We start from the raw sequence: 18893 nt of genomic DNA on the forward strand, positions 1-18893 counted from the left end.
TAGAACATCCTTGGGAAGTGCTGCCCCTAGTCTCTTGTCCTTTGGCCCATGACAAGTGCTTCCCTGCATCCCACACCCACACTTGCCAACTGTGTTCCCTCTGCCTGCAATGTTCCACTTCTAGGTTTCAACATAGCTTCCTCCCTTTCTCTTCATTCAGCTCTCAGCTGAGATGACCCTCTTCACAGAGGTCCTTCCTGACCACTTGACCCTCTCCCTCTCTATCCCAAAGCATGTATCATTATTTGAAATGTTTAGAATTGTTTAAATTGGTTACATCTTTATTGTCTGTTTCTCCTATTGGAAGGAAAGTTCAGGCCGGGCGTGGCGGCTCACATTTGTAATCCAAGCACTCTGGGAGGCCGAGGCAGGCAGATCACGAGGTCGAGAGATAGAAACCATCCTGGCCAACATGGTGAAACCCTATCTCTACTAAAAATACAAAAATTAGCTGGGTGTGGTGGTGCATGCCTATAGTCCCAGCTACTCAGGAGGCTGAGGCAGGAGAATCGCTTGAACCCAGGAGGCGGAGGTTGCAGTGAACCGAGATCGCACCACTGCATTCCAGCCTGGCAACAGAGTGAGACTCTCTCTCAAAAAAAAAAAAAAAAAAGAAGGAAAGTTGATATCATGAGTGTTGCTGTAGCCCCGGCACTTAGAACAGGGTCTGGCACATAGTTGGTGCCCTGTTGAAGGAAAAAAATGAGCGAACGAACACTGAACTTCAGCCTTTCTATTAAACAGGGTGGAAGACCATGACGATCTCATGCCAATATTTATGCGCTATGACACAATTCTGAAGGAAACTTATGGTGAATACTTCCTGGCCGAACTAATAGAGGCCCAAGATGAAGAGAATCATGCTGTTGTGTGTGAGGTCAGTGACCGATCCATGTGGGAATACACTTAGTGAGAGGAAGGAGGGATGTGAGTGGTGTTGCTCTTGTGTTGCTGGGCACCCCTGGAGCTGCCACTGTCTCCCTGGTCACCCCGGCCCTCCCACTGCCCTTCCAGGTGGTGCACCAGGCCAGCTTCCTCCCCTGGGTTACTGGCTTTAGGTTGTCTTTTGCGAGGTCCTTCCAGATGCCCAGGATGCTGTAGATTCTTGCCTTGTCCCTAGAGTGAGAGGGAATGGAAAAGACCCCCCAGGGGTGCATAGGGGGATTTCTGAGGATCCCCAAATCTCAGACTTCAGAAGTCACAAACCAGCGTTCTGCTGGCAGATGGATTTTGTTTGAGTTGGAAAGGTATTTTTTTTAACTTTTTATTTTGACATAGTTTCACACTTAAAGAAAGTTTATAACTACCCAGATTCCCCAAATGTTAACATCCAACCCCATTTGTTTTATCATTCTCTTGTTCATCCTTTCTAATTCCCTCTCTCTCTCTTTTTCTCTCTCGCTGGCTTTCCCTCTCTCTCATGTATATTCTGAACCATTTGAGAGTAAGTTGCATACATAATGCCCCTTTACCTGTAAGTATTTCAATGTATATTTCCTAAAAACAAGGAACACTCTCTTAGATAACTGCAATACAATGATCAAAGCCAAGTAATTGTGATTCCTGTAATTATTATTATTATTATTTTTTGAGATGGAGCCTTGCTGTGTCACCCAGACTGGAGTGCACTGTCATGATCTCGGCTCACTGCAACCTCTGCCTCTCAGGTTCAAGCAATTCTCCTGCCTCAGCCTCCCTAGTAGCTGGGATTACAGGTGTGTGCCACCACGCCCAGCTAACTTTTGTATTTTTAGTAGAGATGGGGTTTCACCATGTTGGCCAGGCTGACCTGAGGTGAACTGACCTCAGATGATCCACCCACCTTGGCCTCCCAAAGTGCTGGGATTACAGGCGTGAGCCACCGTGCCCAGCTAGTTCCTGCAATTCTTTTATCTAATCTACAGACTTCATTCAGATTTTTCTGACAGTCCCAGGAATGTCCTTTATGGCAGAGGTAATTCCAGGCCATTCATTGCATTCAGGTGCTCTGTTTCCTTAGCCTTTTTAAATCTGGAACAATTCTCCGATCAGTCTTTATCTTCCATGACAATTACAGTTTTGAATAGTACAGGTCAGTTATTTTGTAGAACGTCTCCATTTGGATTTGTACAATGTTTTCTCATGATTTGATTCAAGTTATATATGATTAAATATTTTTGAATTAGCATCCAATGTAAAAATTATGAAAGTCTGTATAACAATTGGAATTTCTAGCTTTTCTAAACAAATCAGAAGGCCCAGCCTGTTGGGCCCAAAAGACAGCCCACACCCTCTAATTCATGATTCTTCATGTACTCATTTCTCATTATTTGTTAAAACTATAAGAGCTGTTTAAAGAATATTACTTTTCTTGAAACTTGGAATGAAAAGTTCTCTTATTTGGATGACATGAGCAGTTTGAGGCTTTGTTCTACATCAGTGGTTCTCAAACTTGGCACGTATGCAGATCACCTGGGAGGCTTTTAACTATCCATACCATGCCAATGACTTGGATCCAGAATATATACAAAGAACTCTCACAACAATAGAAAAATAATCCACATAAAATGTGGGCAAATGATTTGAATAGACACTTTTCAAAAAAAAATGAATAAATAAAAGATACAATTGGCCAATAAGCACATGAAAAGACGTTCAACATCATTAGTCATTAAGGAAAGGCAAATCAAAACCACACCAAGATAGCACTTTACCTTTGCTAGGAGGGTTATAATAAAAAAGCAGGACAATAGCAGATGTTGGCAAGGATGTGGAGAAACTGGAAGCCTCATCCTTTGCTGGTAGGAATATAAAATGCTGTAGCCATTTTGGAAAATATCTGGCATTTTCTCCAAAAGTTAAACATTTGACCCAACAATTCCATACACAGAATTGAAAACACGTGTCCACACAAAGATGTGTATGCAAATGTTCATAGCAGCATTATTTATAATAGCCAAAAAGTGGAGACAGCCCAAATGTCTATCTACTGATGGATAGATAAACAAGATGTGGTATATCCATACAAGGGAATAGTACTAGGAAATAAAAGAGAATGAAGCACTGATACATGCTACAGCATGTATGAACCTTGAAAACATGATGCTAAGGAAAAGAAGTCAGTCATAAAGACCATGTATTGTATGATGGCATTTAGATGAAAGCCTAGAATAGACACTTCTGTAGAGACAGAAGGTAGATTAGTGACTGGAGGGAAAGGGGAAGGAGAAGTGACTAATATTGGGCATAGTCGTTGGTTGGTGGGGGGATGAAAATGTTCTGGGATTAGATAGTGGTGATGGGTGTACAATTTTGTGAATATATTAAAAACCATTGAATTGTGTATTTCTTTTTTCTTTTTTTTTTTTTTTGAGACAGAGCCTTGCTCTGTTGCCCAGGCTGGAGTGCAGTGGTGCGATCTTGGCTGACTACAACCTCCACCTCCCAGATTCAAGCGATTCTCCTGCCTCAGCCTCCCAAGTAGCAGGGATTACATGCATATGCCACCACACCAGGCTAATTTTTGTATTTTAGTAGAGATGGGGTTTTGCCATGTTTACCAGGCTGGTCTCAAACTCTTGGCCTCAAGTGATCTGCCTCCCAAAGTGTTGGAATTACAGGTGTGAGCCACTGCACCAGGCGTGAATTGTGTACTTCTTGAAGGGTTATTTTTATGGTAGGTGAATTATATCAATTATATCCATTTTTTAAAATCCTGTTGCAGGGGTACACTCAGGCCAATTAAGTCAATCTTTTGGGGGTAAGACACAATCCATATATTTATTTTTAATTTTAGACACTCACTGTGTTGCCCAGGCTTTTCTTAAACTGCAGTCCTCCTGCCTCAGCCTCCCAAAGTGCTGGGGTTATAGGCATGAGCCACCATGCCTGGCCTCAATCTGGATTCTTAAAGATCTCCCCAGATGATTCCAAGGTGCAGTCCAGGTGGTGAAACACTCATCTACATGAGGGTAAAACATACCTGGTGAGAATGACATGACTTTATAGAGATGTGGGTATTAGTTTCTGAAGGTGACAATTGGCCCTGGAAATTAGATTTTGAAGTATTACATTGAAAGGATTTTTATTTATTTTTTAAATGTTTATTTTCTTATATTTAGGTTTTGGCATGGTTTCTCAAAGACCCGCTTTCACATATTCTCATTTAGCCATTAGCCCCAGGCTACCAGGCTAGCCATAGAAGGGAGGGTTGGAAGCATTTGGGCCCAGCAGCGCCATTTGCAAAGCTTGTCTTTACACAACTAGACAGAAACTCCTGAGAAGTGAAATGATTAATACAGACCCCAATAAGGATTTTCATGACCAAACTTATCAGATTTAATCAGGGTCTTTGTTTTTGGAAGGCTTTTAATTATTTGGTTTCAAGGTACTAGTTTTACTCTGAATCACTTGAGTCAGTGCTTTGTAGAGAAGCTGCAGTGACCTCTTCCCCCACGGTATTTCTCTCTCTTGCCGTATGTTTCACACTTTCAGTGTGTGTAAACATCAGAGCAAAGCTGTAGGCTGAAAACTGCGGTTCCAGCCCTGCAAGGATCCTTTGGTGTCTCGAAAGAGGCAGAGGGCATCCAGCCCCATCTCCTTCCAGAGTCCGTGCTGCCTCAAGCATTAGAGGCTTTGTGTTCTGTGGAGGGGAGACCACAGACCTCGATCTTAAAATGGAAGGGCAGAAACAAGACTGTGAGCCAGGATCTGGGAGGGGACGTCTAATCTGAAGTGAGCCGTGTCTGACGTCTGAAGCCTTTTGGGGTTCAAGATCAATGCTGTTGCTACCCTTTTTCCTGCCTCCCTAGGGGCCTTTTAGGCAATGGTGTGCTGGAGCCAGCGTGCTCTGGCTCTCAAGGGCTGATTGTTAGATCCTCAGGAACTCTGCAAACTGCTTGTTAAACACAGCTATTATTAAAAATTAAATTATAGAAACATACAGTGTAATAAATTATATTAAAACAAAGTTAATAAATACTCGAAATTCATCACCTTCAATTTTTTTTTTACTATTCTCCATGTTCTTGAGGGTTTTTTTTTTAAATGTCTGTGGTCTCTATACAGTAGATATAAGAAATAATGGCTAGCTACTGCGCATTCCCTCCCAACTACATGTTTAGTGATATCACACTGTTCACTTGACCTTGACCGTGACGATAGTGCTTACACCTCAGAAATCGGCAAATGCTACAGATCTGGGCTTTTCCCCCCCACGAATGCTGATTAGGCATTTACAGGCACACATTACTTTAAGGCAACCACTGTCAACCAGAGGAAACAGAAAGAAGTCCATCAAGTTTGTCTCTTTCTGAACAGCCATATCAGTTCCAGGCCATGCATGCAGCATGCCTGAGGGCAAGGCTGTGCCCTGTGGGAAACCCTTACTGCTGAAAGGGTTTTTAGTTACAAGGACTTTCTTTGGCTTGATAGCTAGTTTGGAGGAGTTTGGGGCCATCATTTCATACAAGTTCCTTGTCATAACTGTACCCTGGCTTACCTTGACATCTGGTGTTTACTCCAAGCTGAGGTTTTGGGGAAGGGTAGTTGGAGGCCAACGGCAGCTCCTAGTGACAGATGGGCAGAGCGTCTGCTTTGGCATCATCCAGCGTGTGGGCAGCAGTGGTCCGAGTAGGCACCACTGACCTGCAGGCAGGGAGAGCCTGCCAGGTCAGCCATGCGCTTGGCATCAGGAGGAGAGGATCAGAGCCAGCAGTGGTCACAATGAGAGCAAAACCCTCACGGTGGAGTATTGTCACCCAAAAGGGATGGGTGGCTGTACGGCTTTTTGGATGGAAGCGTAAATGAGAAAATACACACGTTTCTATAAATGGACCTGTTTGGGAAGACGAGGCCACAGTACACATAGTTTTCTAGCAATCTAAACCTTATGTGTCATGATGTAGATATTTACAGGACAAGCAAGAACAACAAAACCTTCAGTTTTGTTCTCCAGTATAAGATAATTGAAGACACTTGTGGTGAAAAGTACTTCTGTCACCAGGAAGATAGATAACAGCCAGCAATCAATGCCTTTCTGTTGTACAAGTTAAAAAGTCCATTAAATCCATTTATTTTTTCAGTGCATACACAAGAATGCATTTGGATACTCCTGCAAATTCATATTTAAGAACAGTGTTTCTCAAATCGGTTATTTGAAAGAAACTCAAAGGAAAAAGCAGACACTTCCACAATACGTCCTTGCTCTGTTGTAGTCTGTAATTGTGAACTTTTGTAAATTGTTACAACCCTGGATGAATGATGGGAATATAACAGGTTGTAGAATTGGAGAACGTTAAATCTTTGTTCCTAATGGCAAAACATGTTTTTCTCATTTTCATCAGAATGTGTGATCCATGCCATTTGAAATCAAATTCCAAACACAATGAGCCATTAGTGTAATAGCTCATTACTAACAGCGGTCTTATAAATAATACATTCTTATCATGCACATGCAGCTCGCTGTGAAGCCAGCAAAAGGTATTTCAGGCCGTCGAAGTTTTGTTGCGCCAGCGCGGCTGTAGATTAGAAGGACATCTCCATGTGAACCAAGATGGATGCCAATTTTCCCTGCCGAGAGTGAGGCTGGCCGTCTCTTTCTGCACATATGGTAGATGGATTGGTTAATCAGCGTCTGCTGAGTCTTGGGCCTGAAATTACAGAGAAGCCAGACAACTGCGGCTATGCAGCCTTTGTTCACGAGCGCAAACAAGACAAACAATCACTTGTTATTTGGGAAAAAAATTAAAATGTTTATTTTGGACTTTTATTAAAGTGTCATGGCTTTATAGAACAGCTGTGTAAATCCAGGCTTTTTCAGCAAGTATCATTTTAGGAGGCCTGTAAAGAAAGGAATATACATGAAAAAATTAATTTTTAAAAATTCCCCTTGTATTTCAGTATTGAGGAGAAAATAGAGGAAGTCTCACTTTTATTTTGCAAACACATTTTAGAGCAAATGATTTTTAACTGGGAGACATATTCGAGAACAAATAGTAGTTTAATACCTATTTTTTTTTGGTGTCAGTTAAAAAACTGAGTATTATTGTAGCCCAGTTCTCTGATTTAGGAGGTTAAAGCATTAACCATTTTCTCTGACTGGGCGTTTATGGAAAGATGCTGCATTCTTGGGAATAGAGAATGCCTGTGATTATTGAGTTCTGCTACTTTCTGAATGCAATGGTTATCTAAAAGTCTGAACACTTGAGAGACAGGACCCAGTAAATGCGGGTTTCTAATAAGAGCTATCAGAGTCTAATCAGTCAACCAGAATTTGCTTAAAATCTACTAATAATTATTTTATGTGAAATTTAAAGGACTATGTATTTTCTCTCTCTTTTTAAATTTTAAATACTTTCCTTGCAGAAAACAATGAAATACAGAATTAAGGGATATAATAAGGAGTTTCAGTCACAGCCGTCTCTCAATGTGGAATATGATAGAATTAAAATCTGTTGTTAATTTCTAATGTTTTGGTACCAATCAGGTACCCGGTACCCAACCAGGGTTCAGATCAGCTAGTTACTCATCTTCTCGCCTATGTATTACTCATCAAAGACCGAAAATCACAGGGACGACTGCAAGAGCTTCAGAACCAGGCATTTCAGGGTGATGAGAAGTTAGACGTTTGCAGATCAGACCCACCTGGCGAACCAGCCCAGTCTGACTCAAGTTTACTTCACTCGAACATTTTCCACCAAACTTCCTTCCCTCATATCTCCTCCCCATCAGACTATCCAGTTAATAAATAAGTGACTTCAAGACAAATTGAAGAGTTTCTACCTGATAAGGAGGTAGGGACTGTGAACTTTCTCTGTACTGGGGGCTGATCAGATGGGCACTGGAACAATGACCTGTATTCCTGAGAAGTGTGCATGGCAGAGGGGAAGAAAGTAGACAGGAGCGCCAGGCTTATGGTGAGGTACAAACACAAGACACCAAATGGCAGAGGATATGGAGCAGGCAGGAGCATGGTCTGAGCAGAAAGCAAGTGTCCCAATGGTTGAAGGGTCAAGAACTCTGGCAATTTCCCTGTTACTTATGCACCACTAGGTGTGTCCCCAGTGGTCACTTATTGGGACATTTTTTGAGCATGTTTTATGCACTGAAGGAAGATACTTATTCCTCCCTTAAATCTTAAGGTGCCTGCCAAACCACCAGCCGACCACATTCTGAAGGCTCTGGAGGTTTCCTGATGAGAATCATTTGACCTCTGATAAAGTAATGAAGTGTTTGGGCTGGGTGCAGTGGCTCATGCCTGTAATCCCAGCACTTTGGGAGGCCAAGGTGGGCGGATCACTTGAGGTCAGGAGTTCAAGACTAGCCTGGCCAACACAGTGAAAACCCGTCTCTACTAAAAATGCAAAAATCAGCCGGGTATGGTGGCAGGCACCTGCAGTCCCAGCTACGCGGGAGGCTCAGGGAGGATAATTGCTTGAACCCAGGAGGCACAGGTTGCAGTGAGCCGAGATATACCACTGCACTCCAGCCTGGGCGACAGAGCGAGACTTTGTCTCAAAAAAAAAAAAAAAGAATAATGAGGTGTTTTGGATATTTCAGGTGGAAGGCACAGCTGTTGGGTTCATGAGTGTGTGCTCAAGAGTGAACATGCAACTGCTGCATGAGTGCTTTGACTTGGGCCCTTTCCACGGACTCTGTTTCCCGCATCCTGATGATGTTCTGGAATCACCACAAGAGCTAAGTGTCCGAAGAAGTCAAGGTACAGTGGCTATCATAGGGACACACTGGGAAATTAAATACATGCTTTATACACATTGCGCTCTTTGCTAAGTGATGGAACTAGATAGGGTACTTTATATTTCCTTCCCCAGTTTCCCTTAAGGAGTAGTTCCCGTGGTTGGTCACATCCTTGTGCAAATATCTACAAGCACAGATAGTCACAGTGCAGGGGTGGAGTCAGACATAGTGGACTTGGGGCTTTAGGGCTCCCACATTCAGGATGCTCACTTCTTGAATGTTCATTGCTAGAGTACATGTAAGTTATGATGAAATAATTACTGGTGTTTCAGGTTTCACACACACACAAACACACACACAGCCAAATATAACAAGTGAATTTTTCAAATCAAGAACTCAGGAAATTTTATATGCTTTTAAGTTTTAATCCCAACTTTCAGTGCTTCTGTTTTTGTCTTTGACAAATCATTATGCAGTATAGGTCTGTTGCAAGTAGTCATTTTTAACTTGCTTAAGTTACTTCTAGCTATATGAAATAATATCATCAATTTTAAAATATTGTCTGTATCAAGATTTTCACCACGTTCAATTAGGTAACCTCAAACTTTGACATTTTAATTTAGTGAGGTCTTACTGTATCCATGGGTATCTTTGCGGTTACATATTTGGGTTCTTACAGAAGACAGATGCAGGCAGGCAAGTTACCGTGGGTACATCAATTCACTTCTCCAAAGCTGGATTTCTTCATTTGTAAAATGAGCATAATAGTAATACCTCTCACATGGGGGGGTTGTGAAGTTTCACTGAGATAAGCCATGTAGAGTGCTTTGCACAGTCAACACTCAATAAATGTTGATCATCACCATTAGCAATTATTTTTTCTTTGTGTCAACCTTCCACCAGCTTGAATATTCCTAGGGTAAAATCAGGGTATTTCAAATTGCTATGCTTTCTCCTGTCTGAAAGATTATACCAAGATTGTTCAGAAATGGGGAAAGGAGCACTTGGCTGGTGGCAAAGGACTTGTCAATCTAGACAACAGAAGGCGGCGACTTGGCTAAGCTTATCCCCTGAATGCCTAAACCCAGTACACAGTGGCTAGACCTCATCTGAACATACACACTTATCACAGAGAACTTGCAAAGCCACAGATAGAGGAGTTTCCCTTTTGTGCTGATGATAACAACACCCTTCCCAAAAGAGATTTGGGGTCCTTATTGTTTAGTAGTGAAGCCTTGCTTGCCATGCTTCCCAGAGAGGAACTCTACCATGGGAGAGTTCTGAAGGAACTTATCAGTGTGAGACAGTCTGGAACCATAAGTTGTCATTGTCATTTTCCAATGCTTAAATTCTTCTTTGAAAGCAGCACTAAATGGCCTTTTTTTTTTTTTTTTTGAGATGGAATTTAACTCTTATCACCCAGGCTGGAGTGCAATGGTATGATCTTGGCTCACTGCAACTTCTGCCTCCCTGGTTCAAGTGATTCTCCTGTCTCAGCCTCCAGAGTAGCTGGGATTACAGGTGACTGCCACCACGTCGAGCTAATTTTTGTATTTTTGGTAGAGACAGGGTTTCGCCATGTTGGCCAGGCTGGTCTTGAACTCCTGACCTCAGGTGATTTACCTGCCCCGACCTCCCAAAGTGCTGGGATTATAGGTGTGAGCCACCGCACCTTGCCCTAAATAGCCTTTTTATGGCTGAATATTCTCATGTATAAAATGGAGATAAAAATAGTATATAACCCAAAGAATTGAGGGGATGATTAAATGTTAGAATCTATGTGTTGTGCTTAGCTCGGCGCCAAACACAAAGTAAGTCCTGAATGTTTAAAAATATTTTTTCCCCTGTGGCTGTTGTAATGAAGAACAAGTTGAAAAGATGTAGTCCCTTCCAGTGTGTTCCTGAGTGGCTCTGATGCTACTGTTTCCTACATAGGATGAATGAAAAATTCCTTAAAAACTTTATGGGGCAATGAAATTCAAAATTTAAACTGAACCCTGGACTTAAAAACACACATAAGCTAGTGTATCTCTAGCAAGAGCCCACAGAGATATGGGCACTAAAAGAAGTCCTACTTCTGTCTACCTCCTTCAATATTTTTACCTAAAATCAGTTGATCTAGGACAGATGGTAAGTAAAAGAAATAGGAAAACTTATCTTCTGTGCCTTGTTTATTTTTGAAAGTCAGCTTTATGTTCATTGACACAAAGATGATTCTTTGTGAAATTTTCACCAGGGAGCTGGCATTGTAGACTTCAGATAACTTCCAGGGATTGAGTCACAAATCATCAACAGCTCATTATATCTAAGAAAAAAAGTCATCAGCACATTTTGCTGCCATCTTCCTATCAACAACAACAAAGAATGAGGCTCCAGAGAAAATTCTAAATGGACTGTGATCTGTTACTTTCCTTTCCTGATGAAAGTCTCAAGTTAAAGGAAATATAATTTCTCTAAAATATGAACTAAAATTCTTGTTTCAAATGAGCACACATCACTGTCTCATATCTTGTATTTTGTTTAGTGCTTTTTTCCATTTCAAAGGATTTATATATATATCATCTCATTTTATCCTATAACTTGGTGTAGGAGAGCTAGGGAAGGTGAGGTTCTCTCCATTTTATACCTGCTCAAGCTCATTCAAGCTTTTAAAGCTCATCAGTGGCTGACCCAGAAGTCAGACCCAGCCTCTCTCTGCTTTTGTGCATGATGATAGTCTTGGCAAGGTGACTTTTTATCTTGGATGGTTTTGACAGAAAACTCCAATGATGGGTCTGCTACACAAGATACATGATCAGTTTTTTCACTTTATTTTTATTTTTTATTTTTATTATTATTATTTTTTTGAGATGAAGGCCCCCTCTATCACCCAGGTTGGAGTACAGTGGTGCAATCTCAGCTCATTGCAACCTCTGCCTCCTGGGTTCAAGTGATTCTCCTGCCTCAGCCTCCCCAGTAGCTGAGGTTACATGTGTGTGCCACCACACCCAGCTAATTTTTTTTGTATTTTTAGTAGAGACAGAGTTTCATCATGTTGGCCAGGCTGGTCTTGAACTCCCGGGCCTCAGGTGATCCGCCCACCTCGGCTTCCCAAAGTGCTGGGATTACAGGCGTGAGCCACCATGCCCAGCCAGTTTTTTCACTTTAATAAGTTATTTAATGAATGATCACTTCAGTGAGTGATCAGTGACCTGCCCATATCCCTCCGACTTTTATTTTGTATGTGTGTGCTCCAAACAACTCCTATCTGCTGGAATCTTCACCTCTGTGTCTGCAGGCTTTTTTAAAACTGTGAAAGGCCACTCTGACCTGTGCAGGGGTCAGGCTGGAAGTGTCAGGAAATTATCACTCAAGGAATAGACTCTGTTTCCCTATGTCACATCCCAGCTTCCCTGCTGGTGCTTTCTCCATCGACTCCCAAATAAATGGTTGTAACTGAATCTTTAACTTAAGGTTTGCCTCTGAGGCAAGTGAGACCAAGACACTACTAGTTAGGCCTTTTCCTACCAGATGTGAAAGCATTTATTTACACACAACTGACTTGGGTGAGAGTATAAATACCCCAGCTCCTTCACTCCTCAGGTGGGAGGACTCAGAGATGTGAGTATTGGCTGGTTTCCCAGAGTTCCCCCAAGGGATTAAGTTTCAGTTGTCCATAATAGTAATCTGGGTGATAACACATGTGTTGTTGTTTTTTAACTTTTAAGTTCAGGGGTACATGAGAAGGTTTGTTACATAGGTAAACTTGTGTCATGTGGGTTTGTTGTACAGATTATGGCATCACCTAGGTATTAAGCCTAGTACCCATTAGTTATTTTTCCTGATCCTCTCCCTCCTCCCACCCTCCACCCTCAAAAGGCCCCAGTGTGTGTTGTTCCCCTTTATGTGTCCATGGACAACACACATTTTATTAGTTGTCTTTCCTTCCCTGTCTCTTTCCTCACTCTCCTACTGGTGCATCCTGGAACCACCTCCAAAATAAACTGCTTATTCTCAAGCTCTTCTCTCAAGATCTGATCTTTCCCTACCAGCTGTGAAAACTTGCAATTTCACACCAACCTCAACCCTTTCAAGCAGAATAATGTCAAGACTCAGCATTCTTAAATGAATCCAGAGGCCCTCCTTTCTCTAGCTCCTAATATACGTGGTAATTAGCTTACTGTCCTTCATCATCTCAGCCTTATCAAAAGTTTCCCTGGAGGTCTGGCTGGTGTTAACAGAAAGGAGGGCAGAGCTGGTGTGGCTGACCATGGAGAAAGCTGACTTGGCTGGTGTGGTGCAGAGAAGCCAGCTTGTTTATGTGCTTATTCCATGACTGCTTGTCCTGAGCAGAAAGTGCCTTTCAGGATCTATTTTTGGAGGTTTATTAAGTATGTTCTCAATTCCAACAGTTTAATGAAGATCTAAATAAAATGCTAGGTTCCACCTTAAAAAAAAAAAAAGTTTCCCTGAATCTAAAATGTTTAACTGTGTACAATCAATTTGTGTTTTACCTGAATAATTTGTGTATGTTCTCATAGCTACCCATTTTGCATATATAACCTATTACACACTTGTAAACTTTGGTTTTTATGTACTAAACATTGGGAGTAAACTGGGACCAATGAGAATAGGTTCTAAGGATGTAAATTTTGTCCAAGCATAAGGAAAAACTAGTAGAAGTGTATTTTTTTTTATTTAATGGAGGACCTAGTGTGGAAGTAGCAAGTTCCCAGAATATTGGAAGAATTCATAAAGAAACAGTCATACACACTTACAAAGGGCTTTCTGCTTGTGTGGAAGATGATACTGAATGAGATGTAAGATCCCCTTAAATGCTAAAAAAAACGTATTGAATACACATCGAGATGTTCCATATGCCTGGCACTTTATGAATATTTTCCTTCAGTGACAATAAAATGGTTCAAAACAATATTTTTTCCAGTTGGCCACAGCACTGGCCCTGCCTGGCGTTTGCAAATCAAGCTGTGTCTTTTGTTAGCTGCGTCACCCAATAAATATTTTGGAATCAAGCTTGAGCTGGCAATTTTCTTGATGATGCATAAGGCAAAATAGGGCACAGCCTGCATTTCCACAGCTGTACTGGCATTGCCGCATTTAATAGTTAAAATAAAAAAATAAAAACAAGCAAAAAACAAAACTTTTGTTTCTCATGTAGGCCGTTGAGATCTGGGCAGTGTGAATCTCTGTTTTGAAAGACTCCTGCAAGGTTCTGATTTGTAAATCTCATTATATACCCAGGGCCCACCTTACAAAGTCTCTGCAGAACTTGATGTGCTCCTTGGCAGGGAGAGATTTCACTTTACATAATAGAGTTGTGGGCATTCAAAAGAATAACTAGTGTAGCCCCTTGTCACCAAGTCATCCAGGAAAACTGTTGCTCACTATACATATAAAAGGCCCTTCAAAATAGAATTTTTGTAATGTCTCCACGTAAAACATCGCGTTATTGCCTTTAACTTTTTTTTGTAAATTACTCCTGCTGTCAGGAAATGTCTTTATATGTCTTGTTTCAATTTTATGTCTTGTTTTATTGAACTCACATTTGCTTCTTACCTCAGATTCCCTCATCTCTTGGGTTAGGAAACACCTAGACCCACTCTCCCTGTGTTGGAGCTAAAAAACAATGGCTACATTAAGTCTTATCGATTGTGTATTCAATCAACCCAGGTCTTTTCGCCTCTCTTCCTAAGGTTCCATTTTATATTCCTGGATTCCCTTCTATTTTACTTTATTCTTCTTTTAACACGGGTTCCAAATAGGACTGGAGCACCTATCTACAGAGTGTGTCAGGATTTCTGCTGCCATCTTTGCATTACAGATCTCGGAACCTTGTTTTTAACAGGCAGTTCGTTCTGTAGTTAGCCAGTGACCCACCAGGACTTAGTCTCCCAGGGCTGCCATAGCAAAGTGCCACAGACTGGCTGGCTTAAAAAACAGAAATTGATTTTCTCACATTTGGGAGGCCAGAAGTCAAGATGTTGGAGGGGTCAGTTTCTTCTGAGGCCTCCCTCCTTGACTTGTAGATGGCCGTCTTCTCCCTGTGTCTTCACAGGGTCTTCCCTCTGTACCCATCAGTGTTCTTGGTTTTTCTTTTTATAAGGACACCAGTCACGATGCATTAGGGCTCACCTGTAACTTTAACTTGAACTCAGTTACCTCTTTAAAGACTCTGTCTGCAAATACAGTCCCATTCTGAAGTACTAGGGGTTAAGACTTCAGTGTACGAGTTTTGGGGGTGGGGGGAGGCACGCTGCAGCCCAGGAGAGGCTCTATGGTATCATACTGCCTTCCTCTGGTCCCTGATAGCGGGGCGGTATGTGTTCAGGGTAGGGAATGTTTGGATGTCTACATCCTCTCATAAGCCCATGTTCTTCCCCTGGCTGGATGTAAGCCGCACCCACCCAACCCTCTGTGCCCGAGGAAAGTCCCTGTGTCCCACCAAATGGGTTTCTCATCGCTCCTGGCGTGGGTTTCAGATCCCCCTAGGAGAGGAGCTCTGCTCTTACAGCCTTCTGTGCCCTGGTCACCTCCACCTCCCAGGAGGCTAGGGTGTGTTCTGGGGCCAATTATAGCTCTCACTCAGTGGCCACACAGCAATATTACTCACTTGGTAGCAATTGTCACCAAATTTGCCATTTTCTCATTGTGATCTGGGCTTTGAGCATCTCAGTTCTCCCTCCTCCCCTTTTCTTTCCTTCCCCTAGATCCTGTGGTGTGGTTCTTTGATGCCTGTAGTCAAGGCTCTCACAGTAATGCAGACAGTGGCAGCAAAGTCGGCTTTACTTAATGTTCATACAAAGCCCTAGTATACTAACTTATACTTGTTAAAATTTGAATTATTTATCTATTTATTTTTATTGTTTTGAGACAGAGTCTCGCTCTGTCGCCCAGGCTGGAGTGCAGTGGTGCGATCTCAGCTCACTGCAATCGCCGCCTCCTGGGTTCACGCCATTCTCCTGCCTCAGCCTCCCGAGTAGCTGGGACTACAGGCGCCTGCCACCATGCCTGGCTAATTTTTTTGAATTTTTTTTTTTAGTAGAGACGGGGTTTCACTGTGTTAGCCAGGATGGTCTCGATCTCCTGACCTCGTGATCCGCCTGCCTCAGCCTCCCAAAGTGCTGGGATTACAGGTGTGATGAATTTTATTTCTTTAAGCCACTGAATGTCTTTAGTATATGAAGGCAACATCTTCGAAAGCTTTAGCAGTTACTCTTGCCTATATATATATATATATATATATATATATATATTTGATTTTCTAGAATCTACTTTGTTAATTCTAAAGCTTTGCAAGAGATGTTGATAAAACAAATAAATCATACCAGACCTATACCCAGGCATCTCCAAGGTTGAGAGTTTAGACTCTTTCAGGGCTCTCAGGGCAGAGCCCCTGGACTGGTAGGATACCAGGAAGACTGTAATCCAGACCTGAAGCCCAGAACTTGTCAGGGACATGGCCCCAAAGCCATCTTGGTGAGCCTTTTGGTTATTTCATAAAACCTGTTGTCAATTCTCCATCTTAATTCCAAAACTGATTTCTAAGCCTTTTCTAATGTCTTCAAGAACAGCCACAGCAACAAAGGATGGCAACCACTTAAGAATCTATTATTTTGCAGACAGCAACATGACTGAGATCTGCATTCCTCCTTTCCTCTTCAGCCCTGGGAGAGACCTGTGATATCACAGCCTTGTTCTCCAACAGTCAGATTCATTTCACAACGGTGGAAATACAAGCGCAGTTTTGTATGGGGCCTGGAGGTCTTCGGAAGAAAAGTGGCTTTATTTATATTCGTTCTGATTATTATGTGCTGGGATTGTTTTCTCAGTAGGGGATGTCTCTTTTGCCCGTATTTATGAAGCAGGGGAGAAGGCATTTAATGAAGTTCAAGAGTGTATTTGACTGTAAAACACATCTCAGTACATTCACATGTAAATAACCCTTTTATTTGTTCTCTCTGGTGACCTTTTTCCTGTTGGGGTAGATCACAGTTTGTTGTTGTTTTCCATTTTCAATGGAAGGCTGAAAGATAATAATGAAAGATTATGCAAAAAAATCCCTGTTTAAAATAATGTTGATATGCCACTTGTGTTGCAGGATAATTATAGTAATTTGGCTATTACGCTATATGGAGTCAGGAGTTAGTTGCTAGAAAACACGGTGATAGGGGTGATTCAAAGGATTTTCATCCCAACTGGGTGTTTGATCCTGCTGACTTTTCTCTTGAAAATCAATTGCTTGCAGTGAATACTCTGAATTTCCCCTTGATTAAATTGGCCATCAGTGGGTCACACCCACTGCACCGAGGTCACTGTGAGTTCTGTTTACAAAGAGTTTTTGATGATTCTTAAAATATCATGGACCAAATTTAATCTGAGCCAAGCGGCTAAGGAAGCAATTACTAAAAAGCACAGTTTTTGCACATGGCAGCAAACAAAGGAAAATTTGTTAATTCTGAAGCCCAACATGAAGCCAGTTATTTGACTACTGGGTCAGAGGCCTTCCCTCCACTGCATTTTGCTTGGACTTTTGGTATTTTCAGACCTCCAGAGACAGATAGGCTCACTCAGTGGAAGACCTGGTAGAGGCACCTTGGAAGCATCTTTGACAACTTTTCCATTTCTCCTCAAGGTAGTTAATAGATTCAGGTTTTCTATTTCCTTTGAATCAATTTTGGCAATAATATTATTCTAGAAAAGCTTAATTTAGTATATGATGATGAAAGATTAGCATACAGTAGTGGACCTATATATAGGTGTATATGTATAATATATATGTGTGTATATATATGTATCCAACTCTGTGGAAAAATACTTAAAAAATTTGTTTTTAAATTTTAACTTTTTTTTTTTTTTCAGAGACAGGGTCTCATTCTGTTGCCCAGGCTGGGGTATAGTGGTGCAAGTATGGCTCACTGCAGCCTTGAGCTCTTCCTGGGCTCAAGTGATCCTCCTACCTCAGCTTCCTGAGTAGCTGGGACTATAGGTATGTGCCACCATACCTTGCTAATTTTTACATTTTTAATGGAGACAGGGTTTCGTTTTGTTGCCAGGCTGGTCTTGAACTCCTGGCTTTAAGCAATCTTCCTGCCTTGGCCTCCCAAAGTGCTGGAATTGCAGGGATGAGCAACCACACCCAGCCTGTCTTTTTTATTGAGTACTGATTTAAATCTACATGAAATATTCTAAAATAAAGAGAAAAGCAAATCACAAAAGTAGCTATATAAAAATATTATTCATAATAAATGTGGGAAAATATTAAACTTCCCTAAAACTGAAATGCACAGTAAAACCCAAGATCTTTTTCTCCCCCATTTTGCCTACTAAATTGTAAATATGCATTGTAATTAAAACACTTAGTTCTGGGCAAGAAGCACTGTAATGAGCACTCAGATTTTCTGATGCTCTGAAGGTTGACTGATACAACATTCTGGAGTACAATTTAGTCATGGTTATCAGAGAATACATTAAATGTTCATGTTCTTTGACTTCAACTATAGCAAATTTGAAATAATACTAATCCTATAAAAAGATCCATATGCAAGAATTTCACTAAGCTTAGTCATAACACTAAAAATGAACAAACAAAAAATATCCAAATAAACAAATGTAAAAACCCCAAGTCTCCCACAAGGAGATGGCTAAACTTGTGAATATCCCTTAGATAGCTATGCAAAAGCCTTTAAGAAGAAGGTTACAAATAGTGAGGGGAAATGGTTCAGATATAATATTAGGTGAAAAAAAAATCAATGCAAAATGAATTGCAGTTATCAGTAAAGTCACCTAATAAAACACATGTTATGAAGAGTACAGGGAGGCAATGAACTAAAATGACGAAAGGGCTGGAGACCCCGGTTACATTTCTTCATTTGTCCCAAGGATGTCCTTTGTGGCAAAAGAATCCAATCCAGGATAACAAACTGCAGTTACTTGTCATATTGTCTTTCAATATGGAACAGTTCCTCAGTCTTTCCCTGCTTTTCATGACCTAGCCCATAATTTTGTAGAACATAATTTATTTTTGTTTGTTTGATGTTTATTCGTGGTGAGAGTCATGTCATGCATGTGGAACTCTGGGCTCTCAGTCCATCCTATCTGGTGTGATACATTTTCAGTCTGCCCTGTTACTGATGATAATGTGTGTCACTTTGATCACTTGACTAAAGTGACTCTTTTAGGTAAAAATTAAAATTATTTTCACTTATCCCAGTCTGTGC

The 18893-nt window shown here is 41.3% G+C and overlaps 1 protein-coding gene across 1 annotated transcript in view; it reads left to right on the plus strand.

Annotated features, from left to right (window-relative positions):
• Positions 1–18893, plus strand: part of CFAP61 (cilia and flagella associated protein 61) — a 313628-nt gene that overhangs the window by 37527 nt on the left and 257208 nt on the right. Inside the window, exons 7-8 of the mRNA XM_063659455.1 lie at positions 745–877; positions 8539–8698. Coding sequence (XP_063515525.1) covers positions 745–877; positions 8539–8698 — 293 coding nt within the window. The remainder of the gene's footprint in view (positions 1–744; positions 878–8538; positions 8699–18893) is intronic.

The sequence above is a fragment of the Pongo pygmaeus genome, chromosome 21, assembly GCF_028885625.2.
Source record: "Pongo pygmaeus isolate AG05252 chromosome 21, NHGRI_mPonPyg2-v2.0_pri, whole genome shotgun sequence".
In the NCBI taxonomy this organism is placed as follows: Eukaryota; Metazoa; Chordata; class Mammalia; order Primates; family Hominidae; genus Pongo; species Pongo pygmaeus.